This window comes from Sciurus carolinensis, chromosome 9 (assembly GCF_902686445.1).
Source record: "Sciurus carolinensis chromosome 9, mSciCar1.2, whole genome shotgun sequence".
Taxonomy (NCBI): domain Eukaryota; kingdom Metazoa; phylum Chordata; class Mammalia; order Rodentia; family Sciuridae; genus Sciurus; species Sciurus carolinensis.
The window spans coordinates 76,937,388-76,960,164 of NC_062221.1; the positions used below are offsets into that span (position 1 = coordinate 76,937,388).

Sequence of the window (22,777 nt, forward strand, 5' to 3'; positions counted from 1 at the left end):
TACAAAAGACTTTAAAATATACATTGTATCTATATTTTAAATTATAAAGTATATATAAAGTTTATATTTTAAAACACAGAAAATATCATCTGTTTTCTGTTTTAAGAGCTAAGAAATAACTAAGTTTGGGGCTGGGAGGTAGTTCTTTATTAAGTGAGTTAGCTGGTCTCTTACTTAATTGCAGCAAGGGCAAAGGACTAGGATTGTACCTACAGGCACATGTTATAGGCACAAGAGAAGCAATATTTACTTCTTTAAGACAGAAAAATGCACATCTGGCCCCTAGCATTTGACAACTGCTTCAAATGAATTTAACTTCTAGAATTTTTTTCTAATCTTATATATACTTTTAGGCAGAACAGTCCAGAGAAATTCCTTTATTAAACTTAACCCTTTGGGCATTCTTGAACATTTTAATTCATTGATTATTAAAAATTAAACCTCTCAGGCTGAATAAGAAACTCTCAGGATTTGAGAAAGCTGACTTGGTGTAAGAGACTTGATGAAGCTCTATGTCCACGTTGAGAGTAGTGAGGCTGCATTTTCTCTATCAATCCAAAACACCACCCAGCAGAGCCCACAGCCTGTAAAGTCGAGTCATATACCTCTGGTACTCTATAGGACAATTAACAAGTATATCAAGGTTATGGTCAGAAAGACCTCATAAACCTATATAATACATTTTTTACTGCATTGCCATTTCATGCTGTTAAGACCCTGTTCCTCATAGAAATTAGACCTCGCCCCATCTCTTAGCCTCTTTTAATTTTACTGTATGCTATCAGCCACCTAAAACATGAGAAAGAAATGTCAGTTTCCTTGGAATATTGTCTGCCCAATGCCAAATAATCAAAAACTGGTTGTTCTCTTTTCCTGAGATTCAGAGTCTAAAAAAAAAAAAAAAAAAAAAAAAAAAATGCATTGATTTGTTTTCCTAGTTTTCTACTCTGATAATGAATGTAAAGCATTCTCCTTAGGGAAGATCTGAAAACATATGAAACTATAAAGAAGAAAATCAAGATCATATATGAACCCTTTCCTCAGAGGTAACATCTGTAGCATGAGGTAAATGAATGCGGTCTGAAGGTCTGAGCAGTGGGTGTACTATAGAGTGTTCTCGGCTTTCGCCCTGCAAGGCTAGGCCTATTTCTGTGACTTAAGGTTGTAGCAGAGGCAAGCCCAGGAGCAGCTCCTCAGCCCTGCGCTCTCTCCACAGTGACAGACACCTTCAAGCTCTTTCAGGTCCTGACTTAAACTTGCCTTACTTCACAAAAGGCTTTCTTGTGTCACCTTTATAATTCCCAGGAAGGGTCCCCTTTGAGGTATGCAAGTGCCTATATTATGTCTCTAAATTAAAATAATAATATTTTCCCTATTGCAGATTTTTTTGCTTTTTCATACAATGGGTTTTTAAATCTAAAAACATTTTTCCCCTCATTCTACTCATTATGGAACTTTGGTTTATATAAGGTGGATCATCCAATAGGTAAGAGTGAGTGAGGCTCAGATATTTCACTCACATTTTATAACCAGAAATTATGCCAGCATGAATTTTAGTTCAAGGTCATCGGTTTATTCATTTAACAAGAAATTAGTACTTTTGTTCAGGGTTGCAGTGTTCTTACTTACATCTAAGTCATCATTTGCTCTAAAACAGCATCAACCAGCTGAAGTCTATTTCTGGTCTGTCAACTATATGAGGAAAATCCCTTCAAAATATTTGAAAGTCAAGTGTGGGATTCCTTTTTGACCCAAGTCTAGCTAAAGGAAGCCAACTTCCTTTCTCAAATATTGAGAGCATGCTAGGAGTTCTTGGTTTTCTCAGTGTGATACAGTCTTTCAGTCATGAGGACAATTGTCCACCTATGAACTAAACAAACAGAAATAAGCTTATGTTGAGATGTAGATTCGTTTCTCTATTTTGATGTTTAGACCCACGATGATTACTGTGGTTCTCAGAGAACATTATTCTAGAAATATTAGACATTAGGATTTATTCAAAATGAGTATTATACATGGGAGAAAATCAAAAGCTCTAATACTACAAATAAGAATCACGTATCATTTTCTATGGAAAAATAAAAAAGTAATCATACTTGTAAGTAGAAGCTGCAAATCTGTAAAACCTCTGAGTAGAGTAGAGAAACCCTTTGGGAAAAAATTAATAACTTTCAAAGTATGATTTTGAAAAGTGAATTAATAAAATTGTCCCCCTTTTAAGCCACTATAATAATATATAATAATAGTAAGGGTCTTATTTTGCCTCCCACAAAATAAAGTCAGAAGACAAAAAATCATAAATTTCCATGGAGAAACTTCCCACTGGTTATGTTTCAGGTCCTCAGCATCAGTGAGGTAGGAAACAGCAGCAGATCAAATCACCTCCTTTGTTTCTTTTATTAAATGTCTTAATGAGTTTAACATTCTCTCTCTCTCTCTCTCTCTCTCTCTCTCTCTCTCTCTCTTTCTTTCACACACACACACACACACACACACACACACACACACACAATTTCCAGGTAACTAGAGGATCTTTATTGAATTTAGCAAACCCCCACCTCCATACACACACCTATCCCACAAGCACACACTCTGACTTGCTCTGACCCAGAAAAAATTAAAAGTGCCATTAAATATGTTAAGTCTTCTAACTAATATGTCATTCAAACCTGCAGCATGCCAGAGGACTGGCCTTATAGAAAAGGTATGTTTGTTACACACAGAGAGAGAACATTTCTTTATTTGAATGACTATGGCAGGTAAAAAATGAGATATTTATCTTCAAGTACATGCCCTGGAATTAGAACATCTATGAAAACAAGGTAAAATCCAAAACTCTCCATGTCCTACACATGGATGAGAATGAGCGCTTGTAAATAGGGACCAGAGGCATTGTCTAGAGTCTACTTGTGTGCATATTGTTCCCTCACCTCCTGTCCCAGAAAGGACTCAAAGGGAAACAAAATGCCAAAATTTCCCACATCCAAAGGTATGAAAACTTCACAAGACAATGAGAAAGTTCCCATAGTATAAACTTTGGAACTTCCAGTGAAGCATCTCTCACCTTTGCAACACTGGCATAAAGTTTGAGAGAGAGAGAGAGAGAGAGAGAGAGAGAGAGAGAGAGAAATATAATAGTAAAAGTCTAAGACAGGAAGTAAGGGGAATGATAAATTTTCTGAACCTTAAACAAAAAAGAAGCTCCAAGTTGTTTTTTTTTTTTTTTTTTAGATTTAAATGTTCATTAAGCATGAAGATATGTTTAAATAAATCTCAGACCTCCAGAAAACTTTTTACATACCAGGATATGGGGGCTGATGATAGGACCTTCTGACCCCATGTACCTCTTCAAATGAGTGAATTTCCATCAACAGTCTTGCTTTGGGGTTAAGTCACTGAGACTCCACAAAAGAAAAACAATCTACCCTTCCTAGAACCTTACCTAGGGCAGTTCCTGAGGTAGTAATGGATTCTGTCATTCATTCATTGCACTCAAATGTTAGTTCAGCAAATCTATCAGATACACCCTCAACTAGAGAAATAAGCTGAGAACACAGTATCAGGAGAAACATCCTGTCTGTGCTAATGAAAGGGGCCAATAAACTGGTTTTTGTTTTGTTTTATTTTGTTTTGTTTTGTTTTCAATTCTGGGGATTGAACCCAGGACTTCACACATTCTTGGCAAGCACTCTACCACTGAGCTCCATCCCCCTCAACTGGTGATGCAAGTTTGTTTGATGTGACCAGGTATAAAGAATTTGCCTGTCAAAAGTCAAAGATTAGCATAAACAAATCCAATAAGGCATTTGCATTTTCTAATATTAAATTCTTCTCTTCAAACAGCTCATCAGGAGTTAAGATCTATAAAAAAGATCAATAAAAATCCCCTATGTTTTTGTCCATTGTATCCTGCAGTAGACTTTTCTGTTTATATTATACTTCCAAACTGCAATGCCATGCTGACTTGTTAAGTGTATTTACTAAAGCTAGATCAATATGTAGGGAGAAGTTTTCATGAAAGGCATAAAAATCATAGACTCCAGGTATTTTCTAATGAATGTGTCCAGGGAATTCCTTCCATAATCATATCCCTGGCAATGCAGTTTTCTTCAAGAAAATAAAATTGCCTTTTCATTAGAGGAATTTTCAGTTGCTAAGGACCAAAATAAATTTTTTTGTTTATAATAACAGGGAAGACCTCTTTCTGAACAACATTTCATGCCTGATCAAACACTTAAAAAAAAAAATTCTCTCCCTACTGCCACCTGGTGGACAAAGATGATTTCTTCAGATAGCACATAGGAACTCATGGCAGTATCACCACAAGATGGCAGCACATAACCAAGCTTTTGAAGAATGAAACTCAAGATATCTACCGTTTGAGGTCTCAGAATGTTCAGCTCCTAGAGAAGTGGATGAGCAGGGAAAATCAGTATGAAATAACCATCCTATTTTCTTTTCTTAAAGACAAACAATTCCCATTTTTTTATGTCTTCAGTATTTCACAATTTATTTGCAGAAAAAAGGAGTGCCAAAAATTTAACTTGTAACTTATTTACATTTTAAAAATATTTCAAGCAGATTATTTATTTCTCTGAATTTTTTCTGATAGTTTCTTTATAGAGTGAAGTACTCGAGAATGTTTTTAAATACTACTTTTACTTGGGTCTTTTTAATTAATTGTAAAGTATCTGTCCCTAACATATCATCTGGAGGTTACAGCCCAGGCCGTGACTGGGTCATATAGGCACATGGCCACTTTTATTCTGACCAAAGTTCTTCCCGAACTATCTACTTTTTATCACTTTTTTGTGTGTGTCCCTAGTGTTTTATTCATCATATTGTCGCAACAGATTTATTTTTATGTATACGCTCTTGATTTTTTGGAACTGCACTGTCATGACTTAATTTGTTGGGATATCTTTTTCTTTCCCTACAAAAATTGCACTAATAATACTCTCTAGAAGAGATTTTACCTCAGAACTGGCAATAATATCTCTACTTAAGCACTTACTAGGTGTCTGGCACCATTCCAAGAATAGCATATAGATTAATTTATCTAATTCATGGTACAGATTTATAAGAGTCAGGTTTACTAAACTCATTTTACAGAAGATGAAACTGAAGCAAAAAGAGGTTAAGAGATAGTTTATAGCTTAAGCATAATCATTGGCCTCCCTGCCTGACCCATTTCCTGAACAATTCCTTGACATTTGTTATGGTTTAGATATGAGGGATCTCCCAAAAGCTTATGTGTGAGACAAAGCAAGAATATTCAGATATAAAATTATTAGATTATGGGATTTATGATTTAATCAGTGTTATCGATGAACTGGTTGATAAAAGTAGGCAGGCAAGGGATGGCTGGAGGAAGTAGGTCACTGGGCATGTGACTTTGGGGTTTTCACTTTGTCCCTGGTTGGTGAGCAGAGTTCTCTCTGCTTCCTAAATGACCACCTCTGCTGCTTTTATCTCCCGGCCCATCTGCCACAATGTTCTGCCTCACCTAGGCCTAAGAGCTACGGATTTGACCCACCATGGACTGAACCTCTGAAATTGTGAGCCTAAATAAACTTTTCCTCCTCTGAATTTTTCTTGTCAACTCTGAAAAGCTGACTAAAAAAACACTGAAGCCTGTGGAGCTAATAAGGAGCAGAGGAAACTTAGTGATCTTTACCTGAAGATGGTTCCATTGAGGATTGAGGCCCCTTTGGGTAAAAATTATCACTCTGTTGTCTGAATTGTCCCTATAGAGTCTAAAGAATGCTAAGCCAAGAGGCTTGGCCCAAGGAAGGAGAGCAGCAGTTTGCACGAGAACAGAGAGCCTTTTTGGCCAGTATTGCACCATTTAAATGTCCCAGCAATACTGTTAGAGTTATAGAGGCCTCACTTTTATAGAAAAAAAATACCAGAGGGTATTAGAGAAGACTGTACGAGGTTCTTGTTAGAGAACTGGGCGTGCTGAATTTCAGTCCCCGTTCTGCCTTTTGCTATCTGTGTGATCCCTCTGGGCCTTAGTCTCTTCATATTGAGATAAGCACAGTCTGTGCTGTGCCTTTCCAACAGTTTTAAAAGAAATATGTTAATTTCAAGTAAAGATGTCAAAAAGGTATTAAGAAAGAAAATTAGTGGGAGTATGTTTTGAAATACCGTTGAAACATTTGTGGTTGGATGATGAGACCTACAGAGAAGTCTGTCAATGGCAGAGATGGGTATTCTGTATATTGAGAGATCCACATTCCCAGATGCACATGGCAAGGATCACTGGCTTTTGCTAGGGAAGGACAATTCTTACTCCATCCCATATGAACTTGCCATGGGTTGTATCTATCAACTGGAATATCTTCAAGTAGCATAGGTCAAGGACAGAAAGGCAGGTGCTGACATGTTTGAAGATCCTCAGAGGTGCACCATGAGCTTCACCAGTAATCACAATACAGTAATCACAATACTCTTCCACATCTGACCAGTTGGGGGAAACTGTCCTTACCTGCAGACACCCCTGGCTCTTTGGAACTGTGAGCCTGGCTGGCACTAGTTTTGCTAATGCTAAACTAGAGCCAAATACTTTCAGACTTCAGACACTAGGACAATCTTGCTGTTCTTTAAAGTTATAAGAATGCTAGAAAATACTATACTTATGTGACCTACTTTTAATGAACAAATGAAAAATGTATGAGGGAGGGGATTAATAGGTTGCACTGAACCTTGGAGTCTTTACAGACCTGGTCCCTCTGTGCTAAATCAGTGTAAAGAATTTAGTTACTCAGTTTCCTGTGTTTTTAGGTTAGGAGGATTTGGAGCATGCATTTTTCTTCTCATGTTTCAGAGATTCTGGATCTTCTGCTTTGGACCACGGTGCATCCAGAGTGCGCGTCATGCACTGACTGGACTACACCAGCCAACAATACCACTCTCAACCCTTACCTCCAGGGACTCAAAGTCCAGTGGGGAAGACAGGCATTAATCAAAGCATTAGGCAAGCAACATTTGAAATTAAGTGACATGCATGCTATGAAGGAAAGCAGAACTTATAATAAAGAGAGTTAATTTTATCAGGGAGACCAAGGAAGTGGGAACCCAGTTCTGAAGGATGAGTGAGATTACTAGTGGAGATATCCCTGGGCCACAATCCCTAGGGCAGAGAAAACATTGTACCAGAGAGAATGCAGGAAAGTTGACAAAATGATAGATGTGGATGAGACTGGAAGGTGGGGATGGTAAGGGGAGCCATAAGAGCCATGATAAGGATTTTGGTCTTTACCCTTGAAGACACAAGAAAGCTTGAACAAATTTCAGGCAGCTCTGTAGGGTGACCAGATGTCCAATTCAAAAGGCTTTCTCTGACTGATGAGACAAATCACTTTCCATCTTTAGTGAAACCATGTTACTCAGGTGTGCAGGGCTCTCTCCTGAGGTCCACAGAGAACAACTTCTGTGCCCCACAGTCAGTTTGGGCTACTATAGCTGACTAATCACTAAGTTGGTCCTCAGATTCAAAGTGACAGGAAAATGTTGCATATTTACTTCAAATGATCCAAAGTTATTTGGGGTTATTTGATAAAGATACTTAAAAGGGTATCTAAATATTTGATCCATATGATATGATTTAACCTTGACATGTATTGACACATGCAACAAATGTTTATGGAAACCTACTGCACACCAGGGTCTAATCTAAGCATTATGGATTCGATGGTCAACAAGACATACACTGTGCTGCCTTCAGGGAGCATATATCCTAACAGAGGAAAAGTACCATAAACCAGCAGAGAAGGAAATGTGGAATGCGATGCCAGGTAGAGATCAGTGCCCTTAGATGAGTCACGCACGGTGAAGGAATAGAGAGATAACAGAGGGTGCAAGTTTTGAAAAAGTGGTGGGAGAATCACTCCTGAGTTGGTGACATTTCAGCAGAAATCTGAACGAAGTGACTGAGTGAGCAACACAGAGACCTGAGGAAAGATCATTTCAAGCAGAAGCAGCAGCACCTGCAAAGGGTTCAAGGTTGGGATAGACTTGCCTATCAAAAGAGCAAGAGGCCATGTGACTTGAGTGGCAGAACTGATAGCAAAATGGTAGGATTAGGCTGGGGACCAGACAGCCTATGGCTGCACTGAATTGCAGTCAAGGATACTTTACATTCCATACTCCAGGGCTCTCATGTGTGTCTACATGTACAACATGTGGCAACTAGCATTCATATTTGGAAATAATTTTTGCCACCTCACGCTGCACAACATTTGTTCCAACAAAGCAGTCTCTATTTGTCCTTCATTCAATCTCTACCAATCTCTATTTCCACTAAAATGTTCTTTCTGTCTTCTCTCTCATTCTCCTTTCAGTGGAGAGTACCAGACTACCATCATGTTTATTTTCAATTGATAACATTTTTTGTTTTTGTTCTGCTAAAATGTTTCTTTTGTAGAAATTGGCACCACCGTGCACTTCAAGCAAAAAGGTATGGTTTTTATTTCTGATTACCTTCTATATGTTAAAATTAAGATTTCACAGGAATACGTTGTGTATACTTGAGCTTATTTCAGTTCACTAATTTGCAATAATAATTTCCATAATACATTTGGCACTGTTTTTTCCAAGAAGTAAGTTTTCTTCTTAACAAAAATTCCCTGGTCCAACCCAGGACCCCTGTTTTGATACTCATGCACTTTTAAATCCCTGAGACCCAGCTAGTTATTCTATGCCCTGCCTTGCCCTCCCCCTTGTCCCCTACTGTCCATGGTTAGTTCTTGCAGAGCTGAGTTTTTTTAAATGGTCGCTGCCTAATGACAAGTGCTCTTAGGAGGGACATAGTCTATTTTACAGTCACCTGTTGGTTAAATTAAGTAAATGTGTTGCTAAATACGACATCTAGATATCAAGTAGATATCCAGATATCTCCTAAAATGAAGCATGTGTGCAGTGAATATTTCCCCCTCCCTCATCATTCTCCCAGGTTTTTATAAAGCCTCACTCTGCTGCAGGACACCTGAGCTGCTGGGTCCTGCCAGGAACCGCCATGTCATGCCCTCCTTCTGTCCCATGTCTTCCACCAGCCATGTGACCCATCATCCACACACTTGTCTCTACAAGGAAAGGGCAGACAGTTCAAACCTTCAAAAAATGGACCCAAAATTCAAATAATGACTAATTCTGCAGTGCCCTCTTTACAAGTACAATAGATAATCCCAAATAGTTTCTATACCCAGACCAGAGCCACAGAGGCACGTGTGTGGCCAGGCACCATGCTCCTCGAGTCCTGTGGTCACTCACTTGCTTGGTAATTGTCTCATATGAAGGTGTTCTCCTCTCTGAGTCTCAAAATGAAATGAGACAATCAAGATCACTAACAATAGTGAGAAACTTCTTGTGGGACCTATGCCTTCCCAGCATCCAGGAGCCACAGAGATTATAAGGGCTGTGGTGCTTACTTCCACAAAAGGACCAGCACCTTGTTAATGGCATGTCCTCACAGAAGGCAGCAGGAAAGAGACAGCCAGGAATATACACTTGGGAAGACTATTATGTGAGGCAAGAAGGCATAAAGTATTGTCCTGTTCCACTCTTCTCTCCCCAATGCTATGATTACCAAATTACCATTTACATTTGAATCTTGCTTGGCTAGTGCTGTTATGTGATACTTTGGGGCTTTGAATGTGGATTATGGTAGTATTTTTTTCTTGATTTCAAAGATTATCAAGATAAACTGCCAATGCCACCGGAAGTAGGACCTAAAAGTTTTAAAAATTTGAATACCATAATACATGATGCCATTTTGATGGGAAAGATGTTACTATTCCAGATTTACTATGAGACTAGTTCAGCACCCCCAAAATCTCGCTTTATAGAGGATGGAGAAAGCTTGAAGGGTCCAGATTTAATCTCAAAACCCAGGGCTCAAAGAGAACATCAGTATTTTTCTTCCTCTGAATTGCTCCACCCGGAGATTATAGACTTTCATTCTCAATGCAGGTGAAGTAGTACTGGCAGAAAACGGACAGCAGGTGGCGCCAAAGTCCATCTTCTCATGCTTCTCTATCAACATGGCTTCCCAGGAACCTAGCGTACCTTAATTAGCACGCCTAGATAATATCAAAGAGCGATACGTGGGAGATTCTGTTGATTGTTGCTCTCCTTTATTTTACAATTGTTTTATAAATTGTTTAGACTTTTATTTCATTTTCAGTCACTTCATCAGCCTTTAACAGTTCTAAAACGAATTCAAACTTAAACTCCTCCAACATTTTTTCTTCTTGTATGCTTCTTAAATATAGATAAGGGAATAAAATTATGCCTGATTCTGACTCCTTTGTGACTGAAAAGAATGCCTAAGGATCACTGATGGCATGACTAAGACCACTTTGAAGAAATCTAGTCCTAAATCCAGGAAATGGACCCTAAGGACTCAGAAGAAGCAACAGAAAACTGTTAGTCTGATTTGAATGACAAAGAATCTTGTAGGAGCACAAGGGCTACAAAACAGGTGTTGAAAAACCACCTGTCCTTTCTTGAGATTTTGCTGAAAGACAAATCAATTGGCTCAGTATCCTACATCAGGTTTGTAGTGTAGAGACTTGTCAAAAAAAAAATTCTCAAAACCCTCAACTTCCAGATGTTTTAACAATCTTGCCCTGATTTATAAGTTTTGCCCTTTTTAAATTAAGCATTTTCATGGCAAAGTACAATCCAGTATTCACCTTGGCACAGTTTACTTACCCTACAAGAGAAGGTAGTGTGTTGACTCATGGCTTCCGGTCTTGCTACAGCTGAATTTTGGCCCCGATGGTCAAACATTAAAGCCTTGACCCAATTCACAAACCAATATCCTTAATTCAGGTTGGTATTTCATTCATTTCTATAACCCAAACATCTGTGTCAATAATAATAATAATGCTACATTTACTGAATATTTACCAGAAACCGCACATTCAATGTACATGCATACATATAACACATATGTACAGTATGGTTAACTATCAAAACATGATTTTTGTCTGTTACGTGAAAAACATGTAGCAAGTTTTTATATTGTGGTTCTATTTGCCCATCTATTCTTAAGGCTAATTTATGTTTGCAGACTCTTGCTTTCATTATATCTGTCAGTGTATGAAAGCACTTGCTGAGCATGGCCATCTGGCATGGGAAATAAGATTTATCATTTGCATTTCCACAAATAAGCAGAAATTTCATAACCATGAACTAAAACATAATTAATGATTTTGTTGATTATTCTTCCCTGAAATAGCCATTAAGTGAAGTAGTCTCCTATGCAGTCATATATATCCATAATTGCGTATGCACTTGTGATGATTCCCCAACTATCACCCGTTTACCCTGGTATTCCTCAAGTCTGTTTACTCTCAAAATCAATTATGACAAGAGCAAGTCACATAAGCACATTAAATAGCTATATGAAGGCACTTAATGAATAATAATGATAGAAACGAAGATACCCTAAACAAATGCACACGGTGCATATCAAATGTATAATGATACTATGAAGGATAAGATTAAAAATTATTAACATAGTCATATTGGAATTCCTTATTATAATGCAGAATAGCATGTGAAAGTAACAGGTAATTCTGTATCATATGTACTAAAAGACCGATAATGTAAGTGCATAGATGACTATAATACAGTTATTTCTTTTTTTGTGTGTATATATAGATGCATTAGTAAGAATGTTATGTGAGAATATGTTTATCCAGGTTGATATATGTGTATATTATGTTTTTCAATGACTTAATTTTTGCTTTTTTTCCTCCCAGTACTGGAATTTAATCCAGGGGTGCTTTGCCACTAAGCTACATCCCCAGTCCTTTTTATTTTTATTTCAAAATGGGGTCTCACTAACTTATTGAGAGTCCTGCTAAATTTGCTGAGGCTGGCATCAAACTTGCAATGCTCCTACCTCAGTCTCCCAAGCTGTAGTTTTTGCTTTCTTAAATATTTATTCCCATTCAAATAAAAGATAAGACTCGTCCTGTTAGCCTTCCCCAGATACCGTTCAGTTCCAGACGTCAGAAAAACAATCTAGCCTGTCTTCATGCTACAAATTAGATTATGGAAAGAAGCAAAAATGGACTTTTTCTGAAAACCCTTTTCACACTATCCCTGAGGCAAAATAGAAATTGCTTTTGCTTTACTCTGTAGGACCTTAATGTTGGTGTAGATTTTTCTGTTTTGAAAGTCTCACTGACGCAATACTGCAAACGAATGTGCCCAGGAGCTCATCTCACCCTGTCTATGCAGAGGGGTTAAAACGTTGCCGCTAGGCCAGAGCCTCGGGGGTTTCCAAGAAGACAGCCTGAGGGTTCTCAAAGTCCAAAAGGTATAGGGGGGAGGACATGGAGACAGTGGAAGGGGAAGGACACGGACCTGAACCTCAGGACCCTTGGACTCCAATGCTAGTCCACAATTGCTAATTAGTTGCCTTATGCAGGGTACATAATCTTGAACTTGAAAGTAGCTAATGTGCCTTTTAATAATATGATCTCATAGTTATTCAGAAAAATCAAAGAATTCGTTGGTTGAGTCATTTGTTTTTACTGTACCTCCATAACTTTTTACATTGTAAAGCTCATTTTACATAGTACTTATGTTATTCCAAGTTTGTACCTGTTCATATTTTTAAATTAAATAATATTCTCAATATTCTCAAGAAGGCATTGTAGCCAAAAAAACTCTATCCTAAATCATTTTTGTGAAGATAATGGATGTTCTCCCCTAGTTTTTGTTTATGTGGGTTGTTGTTTTAATCAAACCCAAGTTTCATTTGTCAGATGTTTGACAGAGGTTCCGGGCATTCACAGTTGAGCTACACAGTGTCCTGGTGGCAGGCAAAACCTTGGAGCCAGTTACGGGTAGACATCCCAGCTCCTCTGCTCACGAGTGGTGTAAACTTGGACCATGGACTTGGTCCCTCTCTGCTTCCATTATTTCACTGTAAAACAGATTTTAGTCTAGTGCCCATCCCATAGCACAGCTGTGTGCTTATATTTATTAAGCTTTTATAACAATACCTTGTAGTAAGTGCCACATAATCATTTGCTGGGCTTGTTTTACTGCTGTTGCTTTTATTATTTGCATGAAACATAGATCAGGAGGCCATTCTTGAATCCAGCATTTTCCTGTTAGCCTACCTTCAACCTGGTATGTTTGTTTGGGAAAATCCCCATAACAGGAGGTGCTTCCATTGCACTTGCAAATCACAAATTTACACACACACACACACACACACACACACACACAGATCTGCATATGAGCCCTAAAAACTTCAAATTGCAGTCATACCATTTTCTTTTTAGAATATCAGTATCTAGCTATGTAGCTTTTAAAGCCAAAGTCTCTGGTCTTTGCAGTGAAAAATATTTTTATTTCCTTTATTGGAATATGAACAGAACAACACAAAAGGAGAAAATGGACAAACATTTTTTAGTTGACCCAACAAATTCTGCCCCAATCCTATTCTTGCCACCAACACACAAACCCCTTTTCCTCCTTCCTCACATCCCACTCTCCCTCTCAGACGCACAGCCACATCCCCCCAGTTACACTCAGGTGGCAGCAGGGAACACAGCTGCCATGCCATGCTCGATTCTGGGTGAGTTGAAATCAGTTGTCCTCCAGGTTTGGACCTGCCTCCTAACCCCCCAGGTTTGGTTGTTTGTGGTATTTGATTTTTAAAGTGATCAATGAAGAATTTGGACAAGATGATTCCTGCTTCCTCATAAGACTATACAATGTGTTAACTTATCTTCGGCCTGGATATGCTGTCACCCATAAAGTTACTTGATAACAATTTCCCTCCCAATTGAAAAATAATTAGTGCTTCTCCCGAAAGAAGCAAGAGAGTCACAGGGCAGCTCCAGGCTTCATTGATGCTGTGACACATTGGCAGGAGGAGCGCATGTGGGCTGATGAAGGACCCTCGCCAATACTTGGGAACTTAATGAGTGCTAGCATCACCATACCACCTAGAGCGGATCATGCAGCAAGAGGCGGGTGAACAGGCGCCTGCAGCACATCAGACAGCAGTGACAGCCAGCTTAGGGACTGCTCCATCTAGAGCACCTTGTATGTAGAGGCCATTCAACTAATGATACTTCTCAGGATACTTGGACCTCGGGGAGGACGAGGATTAGGAATGGTTCTGAGCCCTTCTTGGGCTTCACATAAGAGCACTGACATCGAGGCCTCAGTCCTGGCCAGGCCTTACCTCCAACACCGTCAGCAGTTGGCTGTAACATGGACTGGACAGGATGTAACTTCTCTTTTCTCTCTGTCTCCTTTTTTTGCTCTGCAGGACCTGGATCGGTGAGAGGAATAAATGGATCCATCAGTCTGGCCGTACCACTGTGGCTGCTGGCAGCGTCTCTGCTCTGCCTTCTCAGCAAATGTTAATAGAATAAAAATTTAAAAATAATTTAAAAAACACACAAAAATGCGTCACACAGGATACAGAGAGAGAGAGAGAGAGAGAGAGCGAGATGGGGGGAGACCGTTTATTTCACAACTTTGTGTGTTTATAAATGAAGGGGGAAATATGAAAATGAAGCTGCAAATACAACATTGAAAACAATTTTGAAGTCCATCAATAAAAATTTGGTATAATCAGGGTGGGAAAAGCTCTACCAGGATGTGTGTATATCTGCTAAGGAAATGAATGCCGTGCTAAGAACATCCAGATGTTGTAAAAACAGGACGAGTAAAGAAGTACCAGATGGATACTGACTTCCCCACGCACACTTATCCTTCCTTCCTTCATCCTTCGTCATCTATGGGGAAAAAAATAAGGTCTTGCCTTTGGTGTTATACTTCCATAATCTTTCTATTGTGTTTTCCATTCAAGCCAAACTGTAGTCATCTCAGACTCTCCATGGACTCTTGCGTTGAGCCTTTTATCAGACTCTCTTGCCTCCACTCTCTCTCCGACTTTTGAGATCATTCCCTCTCCCTCCAGTGTGTTCTATCTCCCACGCTCATTCCAAATAGTCCCTTTTTGCCCACCCACCCCCAACTCTTCACCCCCTCCAACCCCCAGAGCACCAGTCATGCCGCAAATGCTAGGAAGTGCCATTTTAATTTTCTCCACTGTGTGCGTGTGCTCAAGTCTCTCCCTCTCACGTGGGTGTACATGTGTGTGAGCGTGTGTGTGTCTCTCTCTAAAGCATGCCAAGGGAATGGTCCATGTGTACATAGACTCATCGTGCTGTAGATACTGTCCTGCATTGTAATTGTAAGATGCGGCTATAACCAGTTGCTGGGGGAGATGGCGGGGAGGGAGGCAAGGAGCAGAGGCCCTCCCCGTCCATTCCTGTCACATGACATCAGTGTGTATTCAAACCAAGTTGTGCCCCTTCCAAGGGCAGGACCCCATATTCCTCTCAGTCCCATCATCAGAACCTAGTCAGGAGTCACTCAGAATATCACTGTAAATGAAAGTGCCTACCATTGATGGGGTCAGCAAACAGTAGAAAAAATTAGTGATGGGGATGAAATGGCCTAGAAGAGAAGGTTTCTGATTTCACTTTTATTTCATGAGTCGGAGGGATTCATATGTTTTCTGGTGTTTAATAGACTGGGCCCTGCTCTGCTGCAGGACTGAGCAACATGTATTAAGCAGATCCCCAGGAAACAGAAAGGTCTCAAGTGTTATCTCCTATCTGGAGAATGATGAGCCACGTGGAGATCCTAAACAAACCTATTTTGCCTCCTCCCTAACCTTCAAATAACACTGCATTTGCCCCATGAAACCCCCTGAGCAGAGATTGTTTCCTCTTTCAGATGAATACAGTGAGAGTGAGCAAAACAGGCAAAGTAGACAGAAGCCCAAGTCCCATCCTGTGTTCTGAAGATACTGTCAGAGCACTAAGAAAAAGCACTGGCTAAACCAAAAGGAAAATTGCTCCCTGTGCTCCTTTACAGATTTTCATTCTGGTGTTCTTGGCTGATTCTAGGTTTGGCTGCCCAACTCATTTTTTTTTTTTTTTTTTTTTTTTTTTTTTTTTGTGCCAGGGATTGAACCCAGAGGTGCTTAACCACTGTGCCACATCCCCAGCATTTTTATTTATTTTTTTTTTAGATACAGAATCTTGCTGAGTTGCTGAGGCTAGCTTTGAACTCCCAATCCTCCTGCCTCAGCCTCTGAAGCTGCTAGGATTACAGGCGTGCACCACTGTACACAGCTGTAGCACCATTCTTCATGGTCGTTCATCATTATCCTAAGCCAGGCCTCCAGGAATTGCATTATATTAACCTTTCCTGCTATATTTAAATTTATGTCTCTAAGAATCATCTTGATATTCACGCTGAAATATGAGCTCATTCCTTAACCAAAAGATCTGAGCAACTTGTAATTAATTTAGACAAATCATTTAAGTACCACAAAGTTTGGCATCACCACATCTCCAAAAAAGGTTTTCATTCATAGGTTTTAAAGGGAGAGCTGGCACTTAGCTTGTAGACTTCCTTGTCAACATGAAACCAACTGCTGCTCTGTTAGACTATAGGAAGCATTGGAAATGGTCAGCTCATGAAAGGGAAGAGGATTATTTTGAGGTCATCATTGAAGGTAATCCTGCAGAGAAAATATGGCAGCTCATCAAGTTTTAAAAGCTTGATAATTGCCAAAACATGATATTAAATGAAAAATTTTATTAACAAAAAGAGGAAGGAAGAAAAGAAAGGGAGAGACAGAGAAGTGGGGAGAGGGAAGGCAGGAAGGAAGGAAGGGACAGATCTGAGAAGTATTTTAAATCTCTTCTAGGTGGTTCTGTGGTTTATTCTGAATGCATATCACATCCTTCTTTGAAACAGAGAACAATTTGGGGTTGGTAGTAAGGGTACTTAAGGCAGATCCTGAGATAGGGCAGAAATTCTTATCCAAGAAGGCAGCTAGTCAAATACAGGGAAAGCGAGCCATATTCCTATGCAGCATCAATTTATTGACAATCAGGGATTTCTTTAAGAGTTTGGTCTTCTTTGTACAGGAACAAAAGGTAATGGTAAATGTTCCCCATATGTTGAAGAAGCAGTCACACCCTTAAGTGGAACCAAGAGAGTACACGCTAATTTAAAGATGTAGGGAGAGAAAAGGACCAGGAGTTGATTCTGATATCATTTAGTATCAGTTCCAGGAACAGAGCCTGTGGCATGTTATAAGCTTTAATGCACAGCAGGCCTTTTTATGGTGTCCACCCTATCCTAACAACAAGGTTAGTGGGAGGAGCATTTCTGTTGAGAGGAATGTCTTGGCCATTGCTCTCTTGGTTTTAACATGATGGACCATATATTAAACATGGATTTTTGAAATATGGTGTTTACCTATATCTCTAGCAGGATCTGGGATTTATTAAAAAAAAAAAATGTCCCTTGCTTCTATTTCATCATTGGTCCCAGAAATCTCATAGGTTTGAGAATGTCTCTAAGTGATGTGGAGAATGGAAGACAAGGTAGCTTAGAGAAAGGTCAGAAGAGAAGTTAGGACCAGAGGATTGACCCCCAAGAAGTTGTCAAGTCTCAACACAAGAGTCTTGGAATTTATAGTTCATCATATTGCTATAACTCTCCCCAAGCACCTTGTCCTTTGAAAATCAAAGCACTGAAAAGTAGTTTTTGGAAATACTATATTGAAAGGAGTAGAAAGCACCTAATAATGTCAATGGCTAATATATTTCACATCCTTTGCATACAAAGTGAAACTCTACCATTCATAAAATAAGATCCTTTGCCACAACTTTTAGTAAAGTAGAAATGACCTTGACCCAGGGTGGTTCCTGAAGGATAAGAACTATCCTAGGTTTCACAACTACAGAATTGTAATTAGATGCTCTGTTCAATTCTTCATCAAAAGGCCTTGACCTATAGGAGGATTTTTTTTTTTTTTTTTTTTTTTTTTTTAAGACATAGGATCCCTCTGTCCTAAAAGAACCAAGGCATGTAGAAAAGTAGATGTGCTTTCTGTTGGGAAGGATTGTTCTATTGGTCTTTGCCAGATGAACTCTCCCAACTCTTCCTTGCCTTGGGCTTTTTATTTATTTTTTAATATATAATCAGACAACTGGGGCTATTCATAGAGACCTTGTAAAAGTACTCGTGATTTTCATGTTCTTGGAGGACAGAAATGAAAATCTGTTTCACCTCCAAAAATGGACTTACCTCCTTTGCACATAAAAACGAAACTCCTCAGCATGAAATGATTTGAGTTGTTACCCACCGAGTTGTTATCCTTCTTATCTAGAGTTGCAGGCACATCCCTGAACTGATTAGGGCTCCACCGTTTCTCTGGGCTAGTCTCCCTGAATTCCTCATTTTGTTCTTTGCAGGCTTTGAATTATTTGTGGAAAAATAATATATGTGTGTATGTATTTTTTTTTAATCTTATCTTTACAGATGCTATATTTACAACAATATGTGTATTATAAGAAATATTTAGAATAACAGTTTAAACTTCAAGGAAGAAAGTGCTGGATTTGGTTTATTTAAAGAAAAAAGAGCTATGTTTCATAAAGAAAGACATGGAGCCCCATTCTTTTAAACTATTTGCTTATGGATCAAATATTATGAGAATAACCATGTCCTCATTTTTTTTTTCTTTATCTTCATAAGCTTTTAACCTGGATTTAGTCTTGGTGCCCAGAAACTATTAATTTCTACAGCAAGTGCAATGCTATATCTGGCCTAAAAACTATTAAACATTTAAAAAAAATAAGCATACCACAAAAATAGTGAGATAAGACCCCGAGTTAAGAAATACAAATCCAGTTTAGGAAGCCCCATTCTTTCCTCAGTATTTAAAATATTTCTCCTCCAAAGACCAATTGCCCCAGTAATGTAAATTTTCCATCATGGTTGGCATCCTATCCATAAACATCTCACTAAATGCAAAATGGAGTTTACATTTATGTGCATACTAGTGGGAAGAGAAGTAAACTATTCTCATTTGCATTTAGCTATGCTGTTCAAATGTCGCCAACTGAAATTCAAAAAAGAATTTGTTTTCACCCAGCAAAGTACATCACTTTCCTCTTGGCAAGGAAACTGGTGTTAACATTAGGTTTAGGTTTAACATTTACACCAGTGAAATGTTTATGGATATTGTGGAAAACGTATTTTAAAATCTTGATTTCTTTTCAGCGCATTTACATACTGTGCGCTGATTAATAAATTAGGCACCAATCATGTGTAAATCAATGTAAATCACTAGTTTATGTACATAATATAAACTATGTAAACTTCATTTTTCATGCAGAGGCCAAGTTCAACTAAACCCATAAATCTGAAAGAAAAAAAAAATCAAGAAAAACCAAAGCATGTCACAGGTCAAAATGGGAAAAAGTAGGACAAAAAGCCCAAATGCAAGGTTGTCTCAGCCAAAGGAAGCAGAGGACAGGGGCACCTACAGGTTCACATGATGCTGCAGTCACAGGTTGTTCCTTCAGGTCAAAAGTGGAGATTCTCTCAGCTGTCACCATCATTGTCTCACCCCAACCCCCAAGCAAGGGAATAAAGAGTAAGAGAGAGTTTGAGGGCTCGTGTGTCTCTTACATCAGCTCTCTGGTGTCCTGTTATTTCTCCCTCACCACAACTCCAAGGTAGTCAACTATACCTTGGTGAGCACAATAGTACCCAGTTTCTGTTACCCACTCAACAAAAGCATTGGGAAAGCTGCTCTGTCATCTGAATTCTAATAAATTGTGAGATTATAATAGGTTACATTCTTGAGAAATATCTTGCTGAGACATCTTAGAAAAAAATAACTTCCTTTGCTTTATCTAATACCCCTCTGTTCCTGCACATCTATACTAAATTTTACAAATAAAGGACAGAATCACTTCCGTTTGGAGTCTCTCTGTCTCAGGCATGATCTGTGTCTTCTGATGTGCCCGATGTGTTTAACAGAATTATATATATGTACCTTCCCTACAATCTGAACAACTGGTAGATAACCGGTCACTAAAGAAATGACTTCGGGAGCCACATGAATGTTCTACCAGGACTGTTTTAGAAAGAAATTTAAGACACATTAACATGAGAATAAAAGTGCCCTCCTCCTCCTAAGTGACAACTTTAATGTGGAAGTGTATTGGACTGGGAATAAGGAAAACTGCTCTGTAAACCTAGGTCTAGCCACAACAGAGCTGTATGACACTGGAAAGTCATTTAACTTTCCTGAGTCTTGGTCTTCTCACCCTGAAAGTGAGGTATTTGGATGACATCTTAGAATCCTTTTCACTTCTAAACTCAGATTCTGAATAAGAATTTAATACTCACTCAGTGCTGTGCGCACCTAAGTGTTTTGGCTGCTGTTTGTTGGATCTCACAACCTTCATCCTACCTTTTTCATTTCAAAAGCTAAAACTTTCTAGGGAACAGGGTCTCTGCACTGACTCTATAATCCTTTCTCATCAAAACTTCTTGGCAATGTAGAGAAGGGATACATTTGGAATATACTGAGCGCTTTGAAATAGCCAGAACTGTTTCTTTGTTTATAATATTACAAAATCTAACTGTTGAACTATATCCTAATGACCTTTCATAGGAAGGAAAATAGCCAAATTGGGCATTATGTGTGTAACAAATGAGGAAGTTGTGCATATGAAAGGAAACATCGGTTTTCTTTCATCCTAGGCCAAGTGCCTCATTATAGCAAATGTGTGTCCTTGGAAACTCTTGGCTTGTGCTAATGGCAGTAAGCATGTGGTCTGAGGCAAGTTCAAAAGGCTGGTCTGTGAGAACAGGCAAGACAAAACATTTTGTTTGGGAGGGAATTTCTCATGGGATGAGTTTCCTGAGCTTGACTTACAAGCTGTGAAATCAGGCAGGTGGATGGAGAGCAAACAAGCCTCATTTTTTTTTTTTTTTTTTTTTAAGTGCAGGTCTATGCTGTTTAAAGAGGATAAACTGAAAATAAGACCAAAATAAACACATTTTGAAAGGCCACAGTTGAAGACACAAAAAGCTGTCATAAAAGCTGAAATCAAATGTGAAAGTCAAGTTCTCTGAGAAGAGATTTTACAGGAAGGATGGTTTCTGAGGCAGTTAAGGAGGAATTATTTTCTTGTGCCATGTTTTGGGATGTATTGAGCACAGGCCCACTTGTCCCAAGCTATCCTAGATGCTCAGTTTAGCATCTGTCCAAAGTTATCTTTTCATTAATGTCTGAAAGAACTGAAGGAATTTGAGTGTCCTGGGCACTGAAGAGCAGGATTTATTCATGATTTCCTAGCAGTAGCATCACTTGGGGGTAGAAAAAGATGTACCAGGGCTTAGCGTACTCAGGAGCTCTTTTTATATGGGAACCCAGGAACCCGCCCCCGCCATGGGACAACTCCCCATTTCCACAGTTACTTCAGAGTTACCTCTTTTGGGTGGTGCTCCTGAATCCACTCCTACGGTTACATTTTTCTTTGCATAAGCCCTCTCTATGTAAAGCTAGGCATAGTAAAAATCTGCTTCTTGCAAATGAGGAAAACACTAGCTTCAGGCACCCATCCTAGGCTATCAGGAGCCTTTTATGAACCCACTTCCCTAAGTTTTGGCTCTTCACCAGAGAATGTGAATAGTTCTTCCTGGTGAGTTGTGGCCAAGTTCTGCTCCCTAAGTATTCACCAAAAGGGAGGAGGCTGAAGGGAGGAAGTTGCAGGGGGAGAGAAGCAAATGACCACTCCAGCCTCCTCACCACTGCTTCACCCTTTCCTTCTCTCTGCTCTACTGAAGGGTGTGTAAATCCTGCTCTTGGTTAGAATTCTCCTTATTAACAGTGTTATATACATATAAATATATATATATAAATATATTCCTTTTTTCAGCCCTGTAGACATGAACTGATCTTCCCTTGATGATACAAACACATGGCCATTTTTTGGTTGGGTTTTTTGTTGCTCAAGGTATTTTATTTTTGTTTATTGGGTGGATTTTTTTCCCTGGATACTAGCTCTGTGAAGGAAAATAAAAAGCGCAGTGTGTGTTAAAAAAATTAAAATTAAAAAAGCTTTTCTTTTCTTTTCTTTTTAAATGTATTTAAATTCTGTTTCTCTCTTCTGTTACTTTACACGTATGAATGCTCTGCTCTTCTGTGAACTTAAAACAAAATGAAATAAACGTGAAAAGGAGATGTGTCTGCATTGACCTGAGTCAGTGATCTTGGAGTTGGCTGCACTGCTTCTTGAAGGTTTTCATGAGCAAGTTAGGAAATGATAATGAGCATCACATGAGGGAAGGATAAACAAAATAATTTAAAATCACTTGGAGGCTTTCTAACATCTTTCCTAAAGTGAAAACACTATAATAATTGTCTTCTGCTCTGCAAAGAGATTCTCTGAATCCTCCCTCCTTTTTTCCTTCCTTAAGGGATTATAACAAATTACCACTGGGAAGTTACATTAAAGCATTAAAGAAGTTCCTGAGTGAGAATTTGAGTGAGATGTTGGTATATGATACCAAAAAACAACAACAAAACATTAGGGAGTACACCTTTTCTTTAAAATATCCATCACAAGGGTCATTTTTAAGGTTTAGGGTTTTTTGGGGTTTTTTTTCTTTTTCCAATTTTTTTTTTTTTTTTTGGTGCATTCACATTGTACATACTGATGGGATTTGTTGTTACATATTCATACAAGCTCACAATACACAATATAAGAACATAATTTAAGGGTTAGTTTAAATGAGATCCTATGTGATAACAGCAGGAGGAATTAAGTTACCTCCCTAAACCACCTATTATTTCTAAATGTAAAAAAGCAGTTTGTTTTCTACTCTTGCTGAGAGATAG

The 22,777-nt window shown here is 38.7% G+C and overlaps 1 protein-coding gene across 2 annotated transcripts in view; it reads left to right on the forward strand.

The window, feature by feature from the left end:
• The window catches only part of Lsamp (limbic system associated membrane protein), a 596,100-nt gene extending 580,131 nt beyond the window's left edge, over positions 1–15,969 (forward strand). Inside the window, exons 8-9 of one of the 2 annotated variants that reach the window (XM_047564164.1) lie at positions 8,429–8,461; positions 14,309–15,969. In XM_047564164.1, the coding sequence (XP_047420120.1) occupies positions 8,429–8,461; positions 14,309–14,406 (131 nt within the window). In that variant the 3' untranslated portion in view covers positions 14,407–15,969. The remainder of the gene's footprint in view (positions 1–8,428; positions 8,462–14,308) is intronic. The other variant, XM_047564165.1, reaches the window with a different exon arrangement.
• The last annotated feature ends 6,808 nt before the right edge of the window (positions 15,970–22,777 follow it).